General features: G+C 43.3%; 2 protein-coding genes across 6 annotated transcripts in view; one reads left to right on the forward strand and one right to left on the reverse strand.

The window, feature by feature from the left end:
* On the reverse strand, positions 1 to 11,825 carry LOC137290523 (N(6)-adenine-specific methyltransferase METTL4-like). Of its 3 annotated transcripts, none has more exons than XM_067821531.1 (10): positions 11,707 to 11,825; positions 4,781 to 5,055; positions 4,464 to 4,514; positions 3,662 to 3,884; positions 3,232 to 3,390; positions 3,039 to 3,108; positions 2,534 to 2,708; positions 1,677 to 1,944; positions 1,366 to 1,457; positions 1 to 814 (listed from the first exon to the last, which is right to left on the reverse strand). In XM_067821531.1, the coding sequence occupies exons 2-10, from the start codon at positions 4,988 to 4,990 to the stop codon at positions 770 to 772; spliced, it is 1,293 nt and encodes a 430-aa protein (XP_067677632.1). In that variant the 5' UTR covers positions 4,991 to 5,055; positions 11,707 to 11,825; the 3' UTR covers positions 1 to 769. The 3 variants fall into 3 exon arrangements, with proteins under 3 accessions (XP_067677632.1, XP_067677633.1, XP_067677634.1); XM_067821532.1 differs by having other exon boundaries at positions 11 to 814; positions 4,781 to 5,045; positions 11,707 to 11,787; XM_067821533.1 differs by lacking the exon at positions 11,707 to 11,825 and having other exon boundaries at positions 11 to 814; positions 4,781 to 5,060.
* The window catches only part of LOC137290526 (uncharacterized), a 20,008-nt gene continuing 17,938 nt past the window's right edge, over positions 11,740 to 13,809 (forward strand). The window contains exon 1 of one of the 3 annotated variants that reach the window (XM_067821542.1): positions 11,740 to 12,217. In XM_067821542.1, coding sequence (XP_067677643.1) covers positions 11,991 to 12,217 — 227 coding nt within the window. In that variant the 5' untranslated portion in view covers positions 11,740 to 11,990. The remainder of the gene's footprint in view (positions 12,218 to 13,809) is intronic. The other 2 variants (XM_067821541.1, XM_067821540.1) reach the window with 2 other exon arrangements.

The raw sequence follows: 13,809 nt of genomic DNA on the forward strand, positions 1-13,809 counted from the left end.
ATGAAATGGGTAGAGTATTTTTCAAAGTTTAATCAGATAACTGTTCACATTGTGTCTGAACAAGAAAAAAATGACACATTGAAAGAATCAAATCATAGACCAAGGTTAGTGTCTGCATGTTTTGATTCAATCCATGTGTCTTTGAGACACTCTCATAACAACATGATGCTATCCACTCACTTTCATATGCTACTGACTCAGAGTGAATGTCAGACTTGTGCAGACACTGTCTCCTAAACTGCCTGTCACTTGGATGAGTCATACTGTATGTGTGAAAAGTCCATTTAAGCATTGACTCCTCAGCAGCCAGTCACAGGGATCAGCCATATTCCTGGCATGTAATGTTCCTTTAAGACATGGTCTCCAAAGCTAACAGTCATAGGGATAAGCCATATTCCTGACATGAAATGTTCCTTTAAGACATTGTCTCCATGGCTACCAGTCACTGGGAAAAGCCATGTCACAGGGTTGGCTGGTTGGTGTTTCATGCCATGTCAGCAATATGCCAGCAATAATGGGGTGGTCTGTAAATAATCGTGTCTGGACCGGACAATCCAGTGAAAATCAATCAACTCAACTGCAATACACCTGTGTCAACCAAGTCAGCAAATCTGACAACCCGATCCTGATAGCCGCCTCTTATGACAAGCATGGGTTGCTGAAGACCAATTCAACCCTGATCTTCATGGGTCTGTCGACACTTTAGTTTCCACAGCTACCAGTCACTGTAGTCAGAAAAAGTTGTCTGCCTTGAATACCCCTCTAAGGTCTATGTCTTCTCTTCATAGTAATCCACGTGCTGGTGCTTGAGTACCTAGGAAGAAAATATGTCATTACTCAGACATTATCCTCTCCCTGCCCTTCATAATGAGGGAAATGATCTCAGGACTTGATGTAAGTATTATTTATTGGACTCACTTTACAAGTTAGGCAACCTCTTGCTACGTCTAAGAACTGGCATATTTTACTCTGCATTAATTTGGCATTAGAATTTTGATAATCGGAATCACCATACTTTGCCTAAAGCAATAGTGCCAAGTGTCTCTCTAGACCTGACAAAGCTAGAGCATCATTGCAATGCTCTAGGAGTGTTAATGGTATACAGCAGTACCATTCTGGTGTGGAAGGATTCTCGTATATAGAAATCTGTCATGCTTCTGGGTGCAGACAAACTCTCAATGGCACATGTGAACCCTGAGGAACTAGTTAGTCACTCAATCAGTTTCTGCATTCATTTGGAAGCTCTGTATATTTTCATTTTGATTGTTTGACTGTCTGTGTCATGAATGTGTATAAAGGTACTTGTTTCAAAAGTTAACGGTAAAGTTAAATCAGCAAATTTCTATACAAAGGGAGGTAACTCACTTCATGTCCCCAGCTGACCCAGTGGGGCCACAAGTTCCGAGCAAACAGCTCTAGGCATGCTGGTTTGGGCGGTAGATACTGGGCCAGAACATCTGGCAACAAACACAGAACATCAGGTGATAAGTCTGTTATACATGCAGCAATTCTAGTGATGAGGTATTTTACACATACAAGATGAAATATTCACTTCCACTCAGTTACAAGTGTCAACATTCTAAATATCATAATTGAAATGTACTTCCTATTTTGCCAACTAAGACAATTTCGAACATCAAAAACTTGTCAAACTGACTTCAGTAATGGCTGCTGACCTAGAAGTGGCGGTTTCTTGGAGTGGAGACTGCAGGGCACACTAACAATCACGCGACTGTCAGGCAGATTGGACACATTACCCCCTGACACATTATCATGGGTGACATCAGGAGAGTTTGCTCCCTTTGCTGAAGTGTCAGGTGGACCTGCCTGATTCTTTGGAGTTATCTCCTTTCCCTTTTGAACCAGTTGCCCGAGGAGCAGAGTTTCGTATGGCTTCTTTGTAGGGGAATCAATATCACAGATCATGGTCCCATCCACTGTCACCTGTAACAACAGATACGTCTACATCTAGAAATAGCTGCACTATGCATTATATCTAAAGTAACAAGCAAGCCTCAAGTCTGATGTGGCTTGTGAGTCAGGTGTCTGACACGACAAGTTAGCCAGGTGTCTGATGTGACCAGTGGGCCAGGTGTTTATGTGACCGGTGAGCCAAGTGTCTGATGTGACCAGTGAGCCAGGTGTTTGTGTGACCGGTGAGCCAAGTGTCTGATGTGACCAGTGAACCAGGTGATTATGTGACCGGTGAGCCAGGTGTCTCACAACTAAGCAAGGTTTCTGATGTGATCAGTGAGCCAAGTGCCTGATGTGACAAGTTAGCCAGGTGTCTGATGTGACCAGTGAGCTAGGTGTCTAATGAGACCAGTGACCTAGATGTTGGCTGTGGCAAGTTAGCCAGGTAACTGATGTGACCAGTGCGCTTGGTGTCTGATGAAACCAGTAACTTAGATGTTAGATGTGGCAATTTAGTCAGGTGTCTGATGTGACCAGTGAGCTAGGTGTTTGTGACCAGTGACCTAGATGTTGGATGTGGCAAGTTAGCCAGGTGTCTGATTTGACCAGGTGCACTCACCTTCATCCAGTGCCACTGCACAATCCGCTTGATGCCCCAATGGGGCAGCAGTTGGTCCTGAACAAAGGTAGTAAGGCGAGGTTTGTTTGTGACCCACACAACAATCAGACAGTTGGGTGATGCTAGGTCAGACACCGGAAGCTGAAGGAAGGATTCCTCCTCTAGACTGTAGTAGCTGAAACAGAGCAGGATGTGTAAGTGAGTGAGTGTACAGGTGAGTATAGAAGTGACAGAGTGTGAGAAAGAGTGGGACATATACACATAATACTTTCATTAAAATAATCTTACTTGCCAGAAGCTCACATGTTTAATTGTGGACCCCTTTCAACAGAGTCCTTCACACAAGATGGTTATGTATGTAGTCCTACTCATAATGGCTTCTTCTTTCCCAATTCACAGTGATTCATTTTGGGAAGTAGTGGCATAGGAGTTCATCAATTCTGTTTTTTCTCTTTCTAAATTAAGTGCCTTGAACAGTAAAGAAGAGTAACAGACAATCAGATACCTCCTCTTCCTCTTCACAGATTTGTTCTGCCAAGGAGGGTCAACAACGATCAAATCATACCCACCTGAAACTAATGCAACAATAAATTTTACTTATAAAAACGTACAGCAAATCTATGAACATCACATAATGCACCTCTACTGACATAAGATGCTGTAGAACTGTCTTTCTCTTTATAACACTTTCCCCTTACCTTGTAAGGTGTCACAGTTCTGCAGAAGCTGGTCATAGTTGGACATGACAAAGGAAGATCGAGGTGGTATCAAGTAGTGGTGATCATCAAGGCACTGGAAAACAGGATCATCTCCCTTGTATGTCACTCTCCTGTGAAACACGTCTGTCATACTGAGTGCTGTGAAACATTAAGCTAATTATCAACAGAGTTTGTGCGTGCATGCGTGAGTGCGTGTGTGACTGCGTGCGTTGATCATGACACTGAGAGAATACAAGACATGAGATAGGATAAGTCTAAAAACATAAAATTTGAAACTTGTTTTTGCACAATTCTATTCAATAAGCAAAATAACAAATAACAACAACAGTGAAAAAATCACAGGTCCTCAAGTAAACAAGACTGTTATTAGTTTATCTACACAAACATCTGAGATTTTTGCCAGGAGTACCTGCTTCATCACCAGTAATGACATATGGCGACTGCCAGGAGTTCTCTCCCTTAGACCATGCTTCTGCCACCTCGGCCAGCCTGTCCCCGGATCCTGCTAGACTTGCTGCTTGTCTTGCAGTAATGTTGTTGTCACTGGGGACGCTTCTAGTCACCAGAAGATGTCCATGCTGGCGGGCAGCATTCACAAGTGTCGTGTGGGCTGATGACAGTCTCACAACAAGCTACAAGACACACAGAGGATGCTATAGCTCACCTGAATTGTTTGTTTACACAATTGTAGTTGTGAGCTTAAAGAAACGTTTGGACATTATGAAAGTAACACCTATTATTTGGCTTGAATATACAAAGAGTGCTTCTGCTCTTCTCTGAAACATACAAACTATTTGTTCTTTCTAAGTTGCATACATAGATCAAGATAAAGTTTTCAGCCATTGAGAATCTACTCACATGTTATAATTCACCTTGGGTATTCATTCTTTTTTGTTGGAATTTAATACATTTTGATTCCTTTTAGTCAAGCTGATTTTGCATTACCCAATTTAACCAAAGAGTGAATAAAAATAATGAGCTTAAAACTATGTTCCAGGTGTCTTCCTCTGTCCAAGAAATACCCCAAACGAAAACCTATTGCATAAGTTCACATGAGTACATGTTTAAGTCACACTTCAGTGAGACACACATTTCCCTGGTGAGTTTATGTATACATGTCTACATGCTGTCAGTAAACAACAATCTGAAAACATGAAAATATGATGAAACTTTACAGGAAGCAACACATTGCTGGGTCAGAAAGAACAAACCTCTTTTGATTCACCCGCTTCATCATCACAGCTCATGGTGTGTTTCTTTCGCTGCAATTATTGAAAGATATTTTTTAACATGAAACAGTTTTGCACATAAACCTGGCCCAGGTATCTGGGTTCCCCGTCCCTTCTAATGCAATACAGACCCAGTATATTACAACAATTTTTGTTCCAATTTCTTGTCCTGAACATGGATTTGGAACACATCACAGGCCACTGGTGTCGAGATATATCATGATGAGGCCCACAGATCACTTTCTGTCCTCAAACAGTAACACTGTTTATCTTAGGTTTATTTAGCAAAAGTTAATAACCTTTCTCTTCTTTGTCTGTGGAGCTTGTGGTGCCTCTTTGAGATGGCGCCACTTTTCAAACTGTGAATCCATTATAAAGGGACACTGCAAATCAAACAGGGCTGACTTCAGACTGTAGTGAGTGTTGGGGTGGGGTGGGCCATAAGCCTCGTCCACTGCCCTCTGGTGGTCGATGACCCAGCCGGCCTCCGTCTTACACACCACTGTCATGGCAAGGAGGTCTGTCTTTGGGGGCCTGGGAACATTCAGCTCTTCTGGTTGGCATCTAAAACACACTGAAGATGATCAAGATGAGACATTTAAGAGAGACAACACTTGGCCAACAAGGATCCAAGCAAATTTGAAATGAATTCATTCACATACACTGCCAATTTACCCTAATTACTCCTGTTTCTGTAAGAGTACGGATAGGTTTACAAATACAGGTCTTTATACTAATACTACAAGTATACAACTGTACAGCCACTGAAGACATTTATATACTACACTATTAGTTACAGTGTTGTGAAAGGGTGTACGGGACTGTAAAACCCTTGTAAATTCCATATTTCCTGAGGTGCGAAGGAAATACAGAATTTACAAGGGTCTTCAAGTCCCATACACCCTTTCAAAACACTGCTTGTCGAAATTATTACCCTTAAGATCTCTTAATTTAGCTTATGTTTAAACAACAACATTCATTAAATGACAAGTGAAATACAGAAATGCTTTATCTTTTTAGATGCATTTATTGACACAAACAAATAAGAAATTATGGGAACAATTTCATTACTCTGTTTACACCCATAATTGTACATATGCCAAGTCTAAAATTTCAAAGTGATAAGCCGTATGGCAGCAACATTCTATCTAAGGTCAAGGTCATACAGATTTAACAGGGTGTACAGTTTGTACATGGTAGTATAAGCTTTGGCTATTGACCCATCTGAATTTGACAAATTTATCTTAAAGAACGAATAAACTCACATTTTTTGTATTCTTTTAAGCAGGCATAAAAAAGGCTTGTGGTTAGTCTTATGCGGAACATCAAATTCATTCTTAAATATATTGTGGTTAATTAATATTGAGCGATCAAAGTATCGAGCCAAAAAGAGATCTGCTTCACTCTTGCCCGTCAGTGAAACCAGGTTACGTAACTCTGTTGCCAAAGCCCTGCAGTGAACCATAGTGATGTCATGTGAGGAAGGATTTCAGTTACTTGTATATAAAATGTGCAACAAACACGTCAATTTGCCAATTTCTTGATGTATGAATCATTGTGTTGCTGTCAATTGGTCCCAGGTTTCAGTTGATGGTGTCACCAAACACAGATTTCCACTGGCCCACTCAGTTCATGCTAAATATGTTGTCTGTTGGTGTAAAACGAGAGTTAGTTGTTTCAAAGGCATTTAGAAGTTGGTGGAATCAAACTAAAAATGCTTTATGGTTCAACTTCTTTATTATACAATGCCACAACGTTTCGAGACAGTTCCTAGTCTCTTGTAAAGAGACATATATTGGAGAAACTGGTTGACCACTGGCTGTCAGGTTAAAAGAACATGAAACATGAGTTCAAGATTTGGATCAGAAGTCTGTTGTACGTGAACACATCATGCACAACCCCAATCACAAGATTGTTTGGGACAACACCAAGACATTAGTTAGGAACGCCAATGACTTCAGAAAACGGAAGCTCCTAGAAGCCATTGCAATCAAGCAGAACAAGCCCTCAATCAACAGAGACGGTGGTGTTCACCTATCAAGTGCATGGAACCACCTTATCCTCAGTGACTAACCTTTATCCAAACATCTTTACCTGTAACTCGTTAACCTAATCAATACAAACCTGCACGCCAATCAGTTGAAGCCTGTACATAAGTTGAAGCCTGTACATCAATCAGTCGAAGCCTGTACATCAGTTTATAGAAACCTGTATATCTTGTTACCCATTGTTATCTCTCTACTGTTATGTGTATATATACTGCATCCCTTTAGTTTTACCCTCACTTCACCTGAAGAAGAGACTAGGAACTGGTAGTCTAGACTGCGTACTTTGTGTACCCCTCTGATAAGTGTAAATTGGCGGGTTCGAATCCCAGATGGGACTCAACCGAAAAAAGTACTAGAATTTGTATGACACATGTTGGATTTGACCACTTTCTAAATGACATTGTGTAATCATGCTGACAAGAGAAAGGGAAAGACAGAGTGTCTGTGAGCACCAATAATCTGGAGGTCAACTAGATGACTGTTCCATGTGCTTCAATACAGTCACAACATAACAATGCAGTCATTCACACAACCTTGACATTCCATCAAGTAGATTGCTTATAGGGTCACTTTTAGTGTATCTTGTCTTTGCTATAGTCAGTAATTGTTCCACTCATAAATGTCTCAGAAGACAGAGGAAGAATTCCTGAATTCCTTTCTCCTTCACTCTCGAGGGGGAGGGGGGTGGGGGTGGGTGGGTGTGGTAGGGTAGGGGAGAAAGGAGTTGTGTCTTTAACAATCCTAGCTGTGTCAGAAGCATGGCATGGCCATGCAGTGGGAGAAGACCCTGCTCACACTATTGTCCAGCAATAAATCTCCATGCTCAGTCCTGTAGAATCAGAGAATCCTTATGACACTTCCACACACAGGTACATTTAACAAATTTAAAAAAAAAAAATCAGAAAGTTGCCAGCTTTCCACTTCACACGGTCGAGTCCTCAACATGATTTTCTGTACTGCCAACAATTCTAAATGTGACTAAATGTTGGGCTCCTGAGTATCCCCAGAGTACCCAGTTCATTGTGTAGTCAGTAACCTTCGGTGTGGTGAATGTGGAGCAACCTCTCAATTGACCTTCTCTCTCTGCTCTCTCACACATACTGTTTGTCATGCTTTCTCTTATCAGTACAAATGTACATCTCTACATCTGACCAATGTCTTGACAGCTATCTCCAGATGACCAGTATTTAACCTTATCCCCAGTGACAAACTAATGTGTCTTTAACACATCTTCCCATTATCTTGTGTATTAAGGGAAAGAAAGACTTGAGACATAAGGATATACAGCTTTCAGGGGTTTGCATTTGGCACCTCTCAATCTCATGTCTGGTGTAACTATTCAATCAAAGACTGGGTTATAAAAAGGTTTGATGTGGTGAATGTATTGCATGTCATGTATATGCAAATGGCAGTTCAGCAAGAGCAGGATGGTCAGTTGACTTGTAAATGATATTCAAACAACAACTAATGATCTTTTGACTGATTAATCTGTGTTAGCTAGCACAGTTGATTTAGCAAGATTCTAAATGGTCTATATGTGCAGGCTTATTAAAGCAGACTGGAATACACCCACATCTTGGCACCTGTGTATAAAGGATTAGCCAGTAACAAGCTTACTGATACTTCATAAAGTTGTCAAACTATATTGTAAACCAAAAGTCACTGTGTTCTGTAATCTGATTGGTTGAAAAACATGATCAAATGGTATTAGATTCCCGGAAACTGCAAGACTATTTACTGCGTACTGACATGTAGAAACCTCGCAAACAATTGTTTTGTTGCGTCATCAACAGTGGTGACGTCATTCAAATCATTTTGTGACGTAAAGTTAGAATGACGTCACAAATGAGCAACTCCAGATGCTACCATGGGAACCAGCTGAAACGGCCAGCTGATGACACTTCACTGCTGTACTTGTTCTCGATGTAAACGAGTGCAGACAGTAAAACCCTTTGGTTTACTTTTGTGTTTACAATGTCGATAAACATCATGTGTTGGCCAATTTCCGGGTGTTATTGAGTATTTGAAGCACGGGAATATTTCATGCATTCCCGTGCTTCAAATATTCAATAACACCCGGAAAGTGGCCAACACATGATGTTTATCTCCTAATTGAATTTTTTTAAGACAATGAATAATATTGTGACAGGGTGATCTTTCCCTAAATACTAAAGGTAATGGGGAGATTCCTTTAAGACATATGGGCTAGTTTCTGGGTATAAAGCTATAAAGATTTGTCGTCTGTGGTTAGCTTAAGGCACTCAGTACAAGTGTCGCCCCATCATTGGTCCAGAGTGAAAGATTACGAGAGAGGGAGGTAGCTTGAGAGTTTAAGACAGAAAGTGTGGGTGTGAGGGCAGAGAGAGAGGGAGCCAGCTTGAGAGTTCAGCTTGAGAGTTTAAGACAGAGAGAGTGTGGGTGTGAGGGCAGAGAGAGAGGGAGCCAGCTTGAGAGTTTAAGACAGAGAGAGTGTGGGTGTGAGGGCAGAGAGAGAGGGAGCCAGCTTGAGAGTTTAAGACAGAGAGAGTGTGGGTGTGAGGGCAGAGAGGGAGCCAGCTTGAGAGTTTAAGACAGAGAGAAAGTGGGTGTGAGGGCAGAGAGAGAGGGGGCCAGCTTGAGAGTTTAAGACAGAGAGAGTGTGGGTGTGAGGGCAGAGAGAGAGGGAGCCAGCTTGAGAGTTTAAGACAGAGAGAGTGTGGGTGTGAGGGCAGAGAGAGAGGGAGCCAGCTTGAGAGTTTAAGACAGAGAGAGTGTGGGTGTGAGGGTAGAGAGGGAGCCAGCTTGAGAGTTTAAGACAGAGAGAGTGTGGGTGTGAGGGCAGAGAGAGAGGGAGCCAGCTTGAGAGTTTAAGACAGAGAGAGTGTGGGTGTGAGGGCAGAGAGAGAGGGAGCCAGCTTGAGAGTTTAAGACAGAAAGAGTGTGGGTGTGAGGGCAGAGAGGGAGCCAGCTTGAGAGTTTAAGACAGAGAGAAAGTGGGTGTGAGGGCAGAGAGAGAGGGGGCCAGCTTGAGAGTTTAAGACAGAGAGAGAGTGGGTGTGAGGGCAGAGAGAGAGCGAGCCAGCTTGAGAGTTTAAGACAGAGAGAGTGGGTGTGAGGGCAGAGAGAGAGGGAGCCAGCGAGCGAGGGAGCCAGCTTGAGATTTTAAGACAGAGAGAGAGTGGGTGTGAGGGCAGAGAGAGAGGGAGCCAGCTTGAGAGTTTAAGACAGAGAGAGTGTGGGTGTGAGGGCAGAGAGAGAGGGAGCCAGCTTGAGAGTTTAAGACAGAGAGAGAGTGGGTGTGAGGGCAGAGAGAGAGGGAGCCAGCTTGAGAGTTTAAGACAGAGAGAGAGTGGGTGTGAGGGCAGAGAGAGAGGGAGCCAGCGAGAGAGGGAGCCAGCTTGAGAGTTTAAGACAGAGAGAGAGTGGGTGTGAGGGCAGAGAGAGAGGGAGCCAGCTTGAGAGTTTAAGACAGAGAGAGAGAGTGGGTGTGAGGGCAGAGAGAGAGGGAGCCAGCTTGAGAGTTTAAGACAGAGAGAGAGTGGGTGTGAGGGCAGAGAGAGAGGGAGCCAGCGAGAGAGGGAGCCAGCTTGAGAGTTTAAGACAGAGAGAGAGTGGGTGTGAGGGCAGAGAGAGAGGGAGCCAGCTTGAGAGTTTAAGACAGAGAGAGTGTGGGTGTGAGGGCAGAGAGAGAGGGAGCCAGCTTGAGAGTTTAAGACAGAGAGAGAGTGGGTGTGAGGGCAGAGAGAGAGGGAGCCAGCTTGAGAGTTTAAGACAGAGAGAGAGTGGGTGTGAGGGCAGAGAGAGAGGGAGCCAGCTTGAGAGTTTAAGACCGAGAGAGTGTGGGTGTGAGGGCAGAGAGAGAGGGAGCCAGCTTGAGAGTTTAAGACAGAGAGAGTGTGGGTGTGAGGGCAGAGAGAGAGGGAGCCAGCTTGAGAGTTTAAGACAGAGAGAGAGTGGGTGTGAGGACAGAGAGAGAGTGGGTGTGAGGGCAGAGAGAGAGGGAGCCAGCGAGAGAGGGAGCCAGCTTGAGAGTTTAAGACAGAGAGAGAGTGGGTGTGAGGGCAGAGAGAGAGGGAGCCAGCTTGAGAGTTTAAGACAGAGAGAGAGTGGGTGTGAGGGCAGAGAGAGAGGGAGCCAGCTTGAGAGTTTAAGACAGAGAGAGTGTGGGTGTGAGGGCAGAGAGAGAGGGAGCCAGCTTGAGAGTTTAAGACAGAGAGAGTGTGGGTGTGAGGGCAGAGAGAGAGGGAGCCAGCTTGAGAGTTTAAGACAGAGAGAGTGGGTGTGAGGGCAGAGAGAGAGGGAGCCAGCTTGAGAGTTTAAGACAGAGAGAGAGTGGGTGTGAGGGCAGAGAGAGAGGGAGCCAGCTTGAGAGTTTAAGACAGAGAGAGAGTGGGTGTGAGGGCAGAGAGAGAGGGAGCCAGCTTGAGAGTTTAAGACAGAGAGAGTGGGTGTGAGGGCAGAGAGAGAGGGAGGTAGTTTGAGAGTTTAAGACAGAGAGTGTGGGTGTGAGGGCAGAGAGAGAGGGAAGCTGACGTGTGAGGCTGCTCCATGTGTTTCAGAAACTCACAGAATACAAAAATGAACTGGATACTCTCTATGTTGGTAGACACACAACACTTGGTCACAAGGTCTTGAACATAGATGTCACGCAGGCTATCTCATGATTACGGTACAGTGCCATTTAGAAAGTTTCATAGCTGGGATTACACTAGGCTATCTGAGCTGACCAGTGAAACATGTCAGCTAGGTGAAACAGATGAAAAAGACAGAATCAGCTGAGCGACAAACATATCTGAAAACGCTTGAGATATTTTAAAATTACTTTCTTGTGGCAAAGACATGTGATACCAAACAAGTTCATTTCTACAACTTCAGATATATAGAATAATCTCCAATGTCTGGTTTATTTGATACTTTATTCAAATAAGGTAACTGCCTGATATCAGTGTTACCCCTGTTAATCTACGGAAGAAAGAATATGGGGGACGGAAGGAACTCTTTCCAAAAGCTCGATACTGGAATATATAATTTCTGATACATTAATTAACACTTTCACAATTATCATTTCGACATTGCATCGTAGGTATTTTTAACCACGTTCACTGGTAAGGAAATAATCCAGTAACATGGAAATCAGACAAGAACTAATTTTCGTGCACCCACAGAAGCACAGCAATGTGTCAATGTTTACGCCATACCTATAAAGTTAGATTTCGCGGGGCAGGCTTACTGCCACCTGATTGCCACTTCCTCACATGCCGTTTCCGACTGGTCATGCTTCAATATAACGCTAAAAGTTCTTGCAGTAGTCACCATTGAAGCACGGCGCCTCTATCTTAATACATATCTATTGTGGTCAAGGACTTAGTCGAACATCGAATCACACATTAGAGTGTGACTACGAGCAAGGAAGTGAATGAACTTCAATTTGCGGGACGTTTGAAACATATGAAACGAACCCAAAAGTGGGTTTTTACATGCAATGACAACTACTGAGATTCACATTATTTGGACAGAACTTTGTCATGACATTGGGGTCGCTGTAGAAGTAGCAGACAAATGGTGGACGACTATTGTAAATAAATACACGGAGGACCAGCGACATTATCACACGCTTGACCATATAGCAGATATGTGTGTATTCTACAACAACTGGAAACAACGATTACGGAACAGCAGCGCAGTAGCATTAGCAATATTCTTCCACGAGTGAGTTGTCTTGGTATTGTAACTAAAATAAATTACTTTCAGCAGATAATCTACAACAGTTAAAGGGGCACTGATGCGGAGCGAATAATGTTTCTCGCCAACGGTCTAATTACGAAACCAAACCGCAATTTGGTCAGCGCCCGCTCCTTCGACCGTGACGGACAAAGGAACTGGGCTCCTGTCCATATTAGCAGAATTTTTTCACCTAAACAGTCAGGAGGCCGGATGCCCATCATATGCCATTTGTTTAAAAATATCCATGGTATTCCTTGTCCGATCGTAACCAAATATCCCAGCAGTGTAGTACTTTTCGGATGCTTGGATGGTATAGTTACTGATCTAATTTGATCCTATTTCTGCGTTTTTAACCTGGATATTTAATCATGTTACATGAAAATATGATGTCTACAGGCACGCAGCAAGCCATTTGTTTCAGTACGGAAGATTGCAAAGCTTTATATTTACGTAGTTTTGAGTGTTGGTTGAGCTGTCATAGCAAATATCATACGTAAATTTTGGTAGCTATGGTAGCTACAATGGTTTCTTATTTATGATAATAAAAACACACAGTTGATTTATTTGAATTCGTAAACAAAAAACGATGACTTTGCCTTTGGTAGAGAAATCTGAAAATTTTCTTACGTAAAAAACCCCTTATTTCACCTATTTACCAAAGTACACAGCAAATGCCAGTGTGTATTCCTTATGTAACGAAATTCCGTTGGTATCCTCAAAACAGTTTCGGCCAGTAGTATAGGGAATGGGGGTTTTAAAACACTTTCAAGAAAAGTCTCTACAACTTCTTATTTAGTAAATAAGGCGTTGGTTGGGCCCTTAGCTCTTGCTACTATTACCCCTACTACTTAACGTGTGTTGGAGGTAACACTGTGCTGTACGGTACGATCAATAATTCTTCTCTTACAAACCCCCTACCCGGCCCATCCCTCAAGTAGTACAAGTTAGGTTCGTCGGCTTTCATATCCACTTTATCTATGTTGTAAGTTTTGACTGACCATATAGGATCGGTGGCCCGCTTACGGCTATCACCCTCGTGTTCCCCAGGCTGGTATAGATACCTCACTAGGGCCCTATCTGGTATCTGTTTCTCCTTCCCATGCAATGGAGCGGCCGACTCTGCAACTATTGATTTTAGTTTGATAGCGTCTGCCGGTTTCTTACCGGTGAGACGGGTGACTTCATGGTTGATTGCCGACACCACCTTGGGTAACCTCGTGACCCATTCAGTCGATCGTTTTCCAGGGGTGGCCATCTCCCTAGCATACTGATATCTGAACAAGCGCTCAGCCAAAGTCCTATTAAATCTCTCAACTATGGCTTGGCTGCGATGGGCTCCGGCCGTGCCACGCCTGACCTTTGTATCGTGTTTGGTTAGCAGTTGTGACACGGCACCCATGAACTCCCGTCCGGGGTCAACTTGCAGCTCTGTTGGCCACGTCAGCGGGCTGCGTTTGTATATGCGTTCGAATCCTCTGGCTACCTGGGCCGAATCTTTTGTGGTCAAGGGTTCGGCTTCCTTGTAACGACTGGCTACGTCCACTACGGTTAAGGCATACTTGTACCTCTTGTCGTGG

The sequence above is a fragment of the Haliotis asinina genome, chromosome 7 (assembly GCF_037392515.1).
Source record: "Haliotis asinina isolate JCU_RB_2024 chromosome 7, JCU_Hal_asi_v2, whole genome shotgun sequence".
Taxonomy (NCBI): domain Eukaryota; kingdom Metazoa; phylum Mollusca; class Gastropoda; order Lepetellida; family Haliotidae; genus Haliotis; species Haliotis asinina.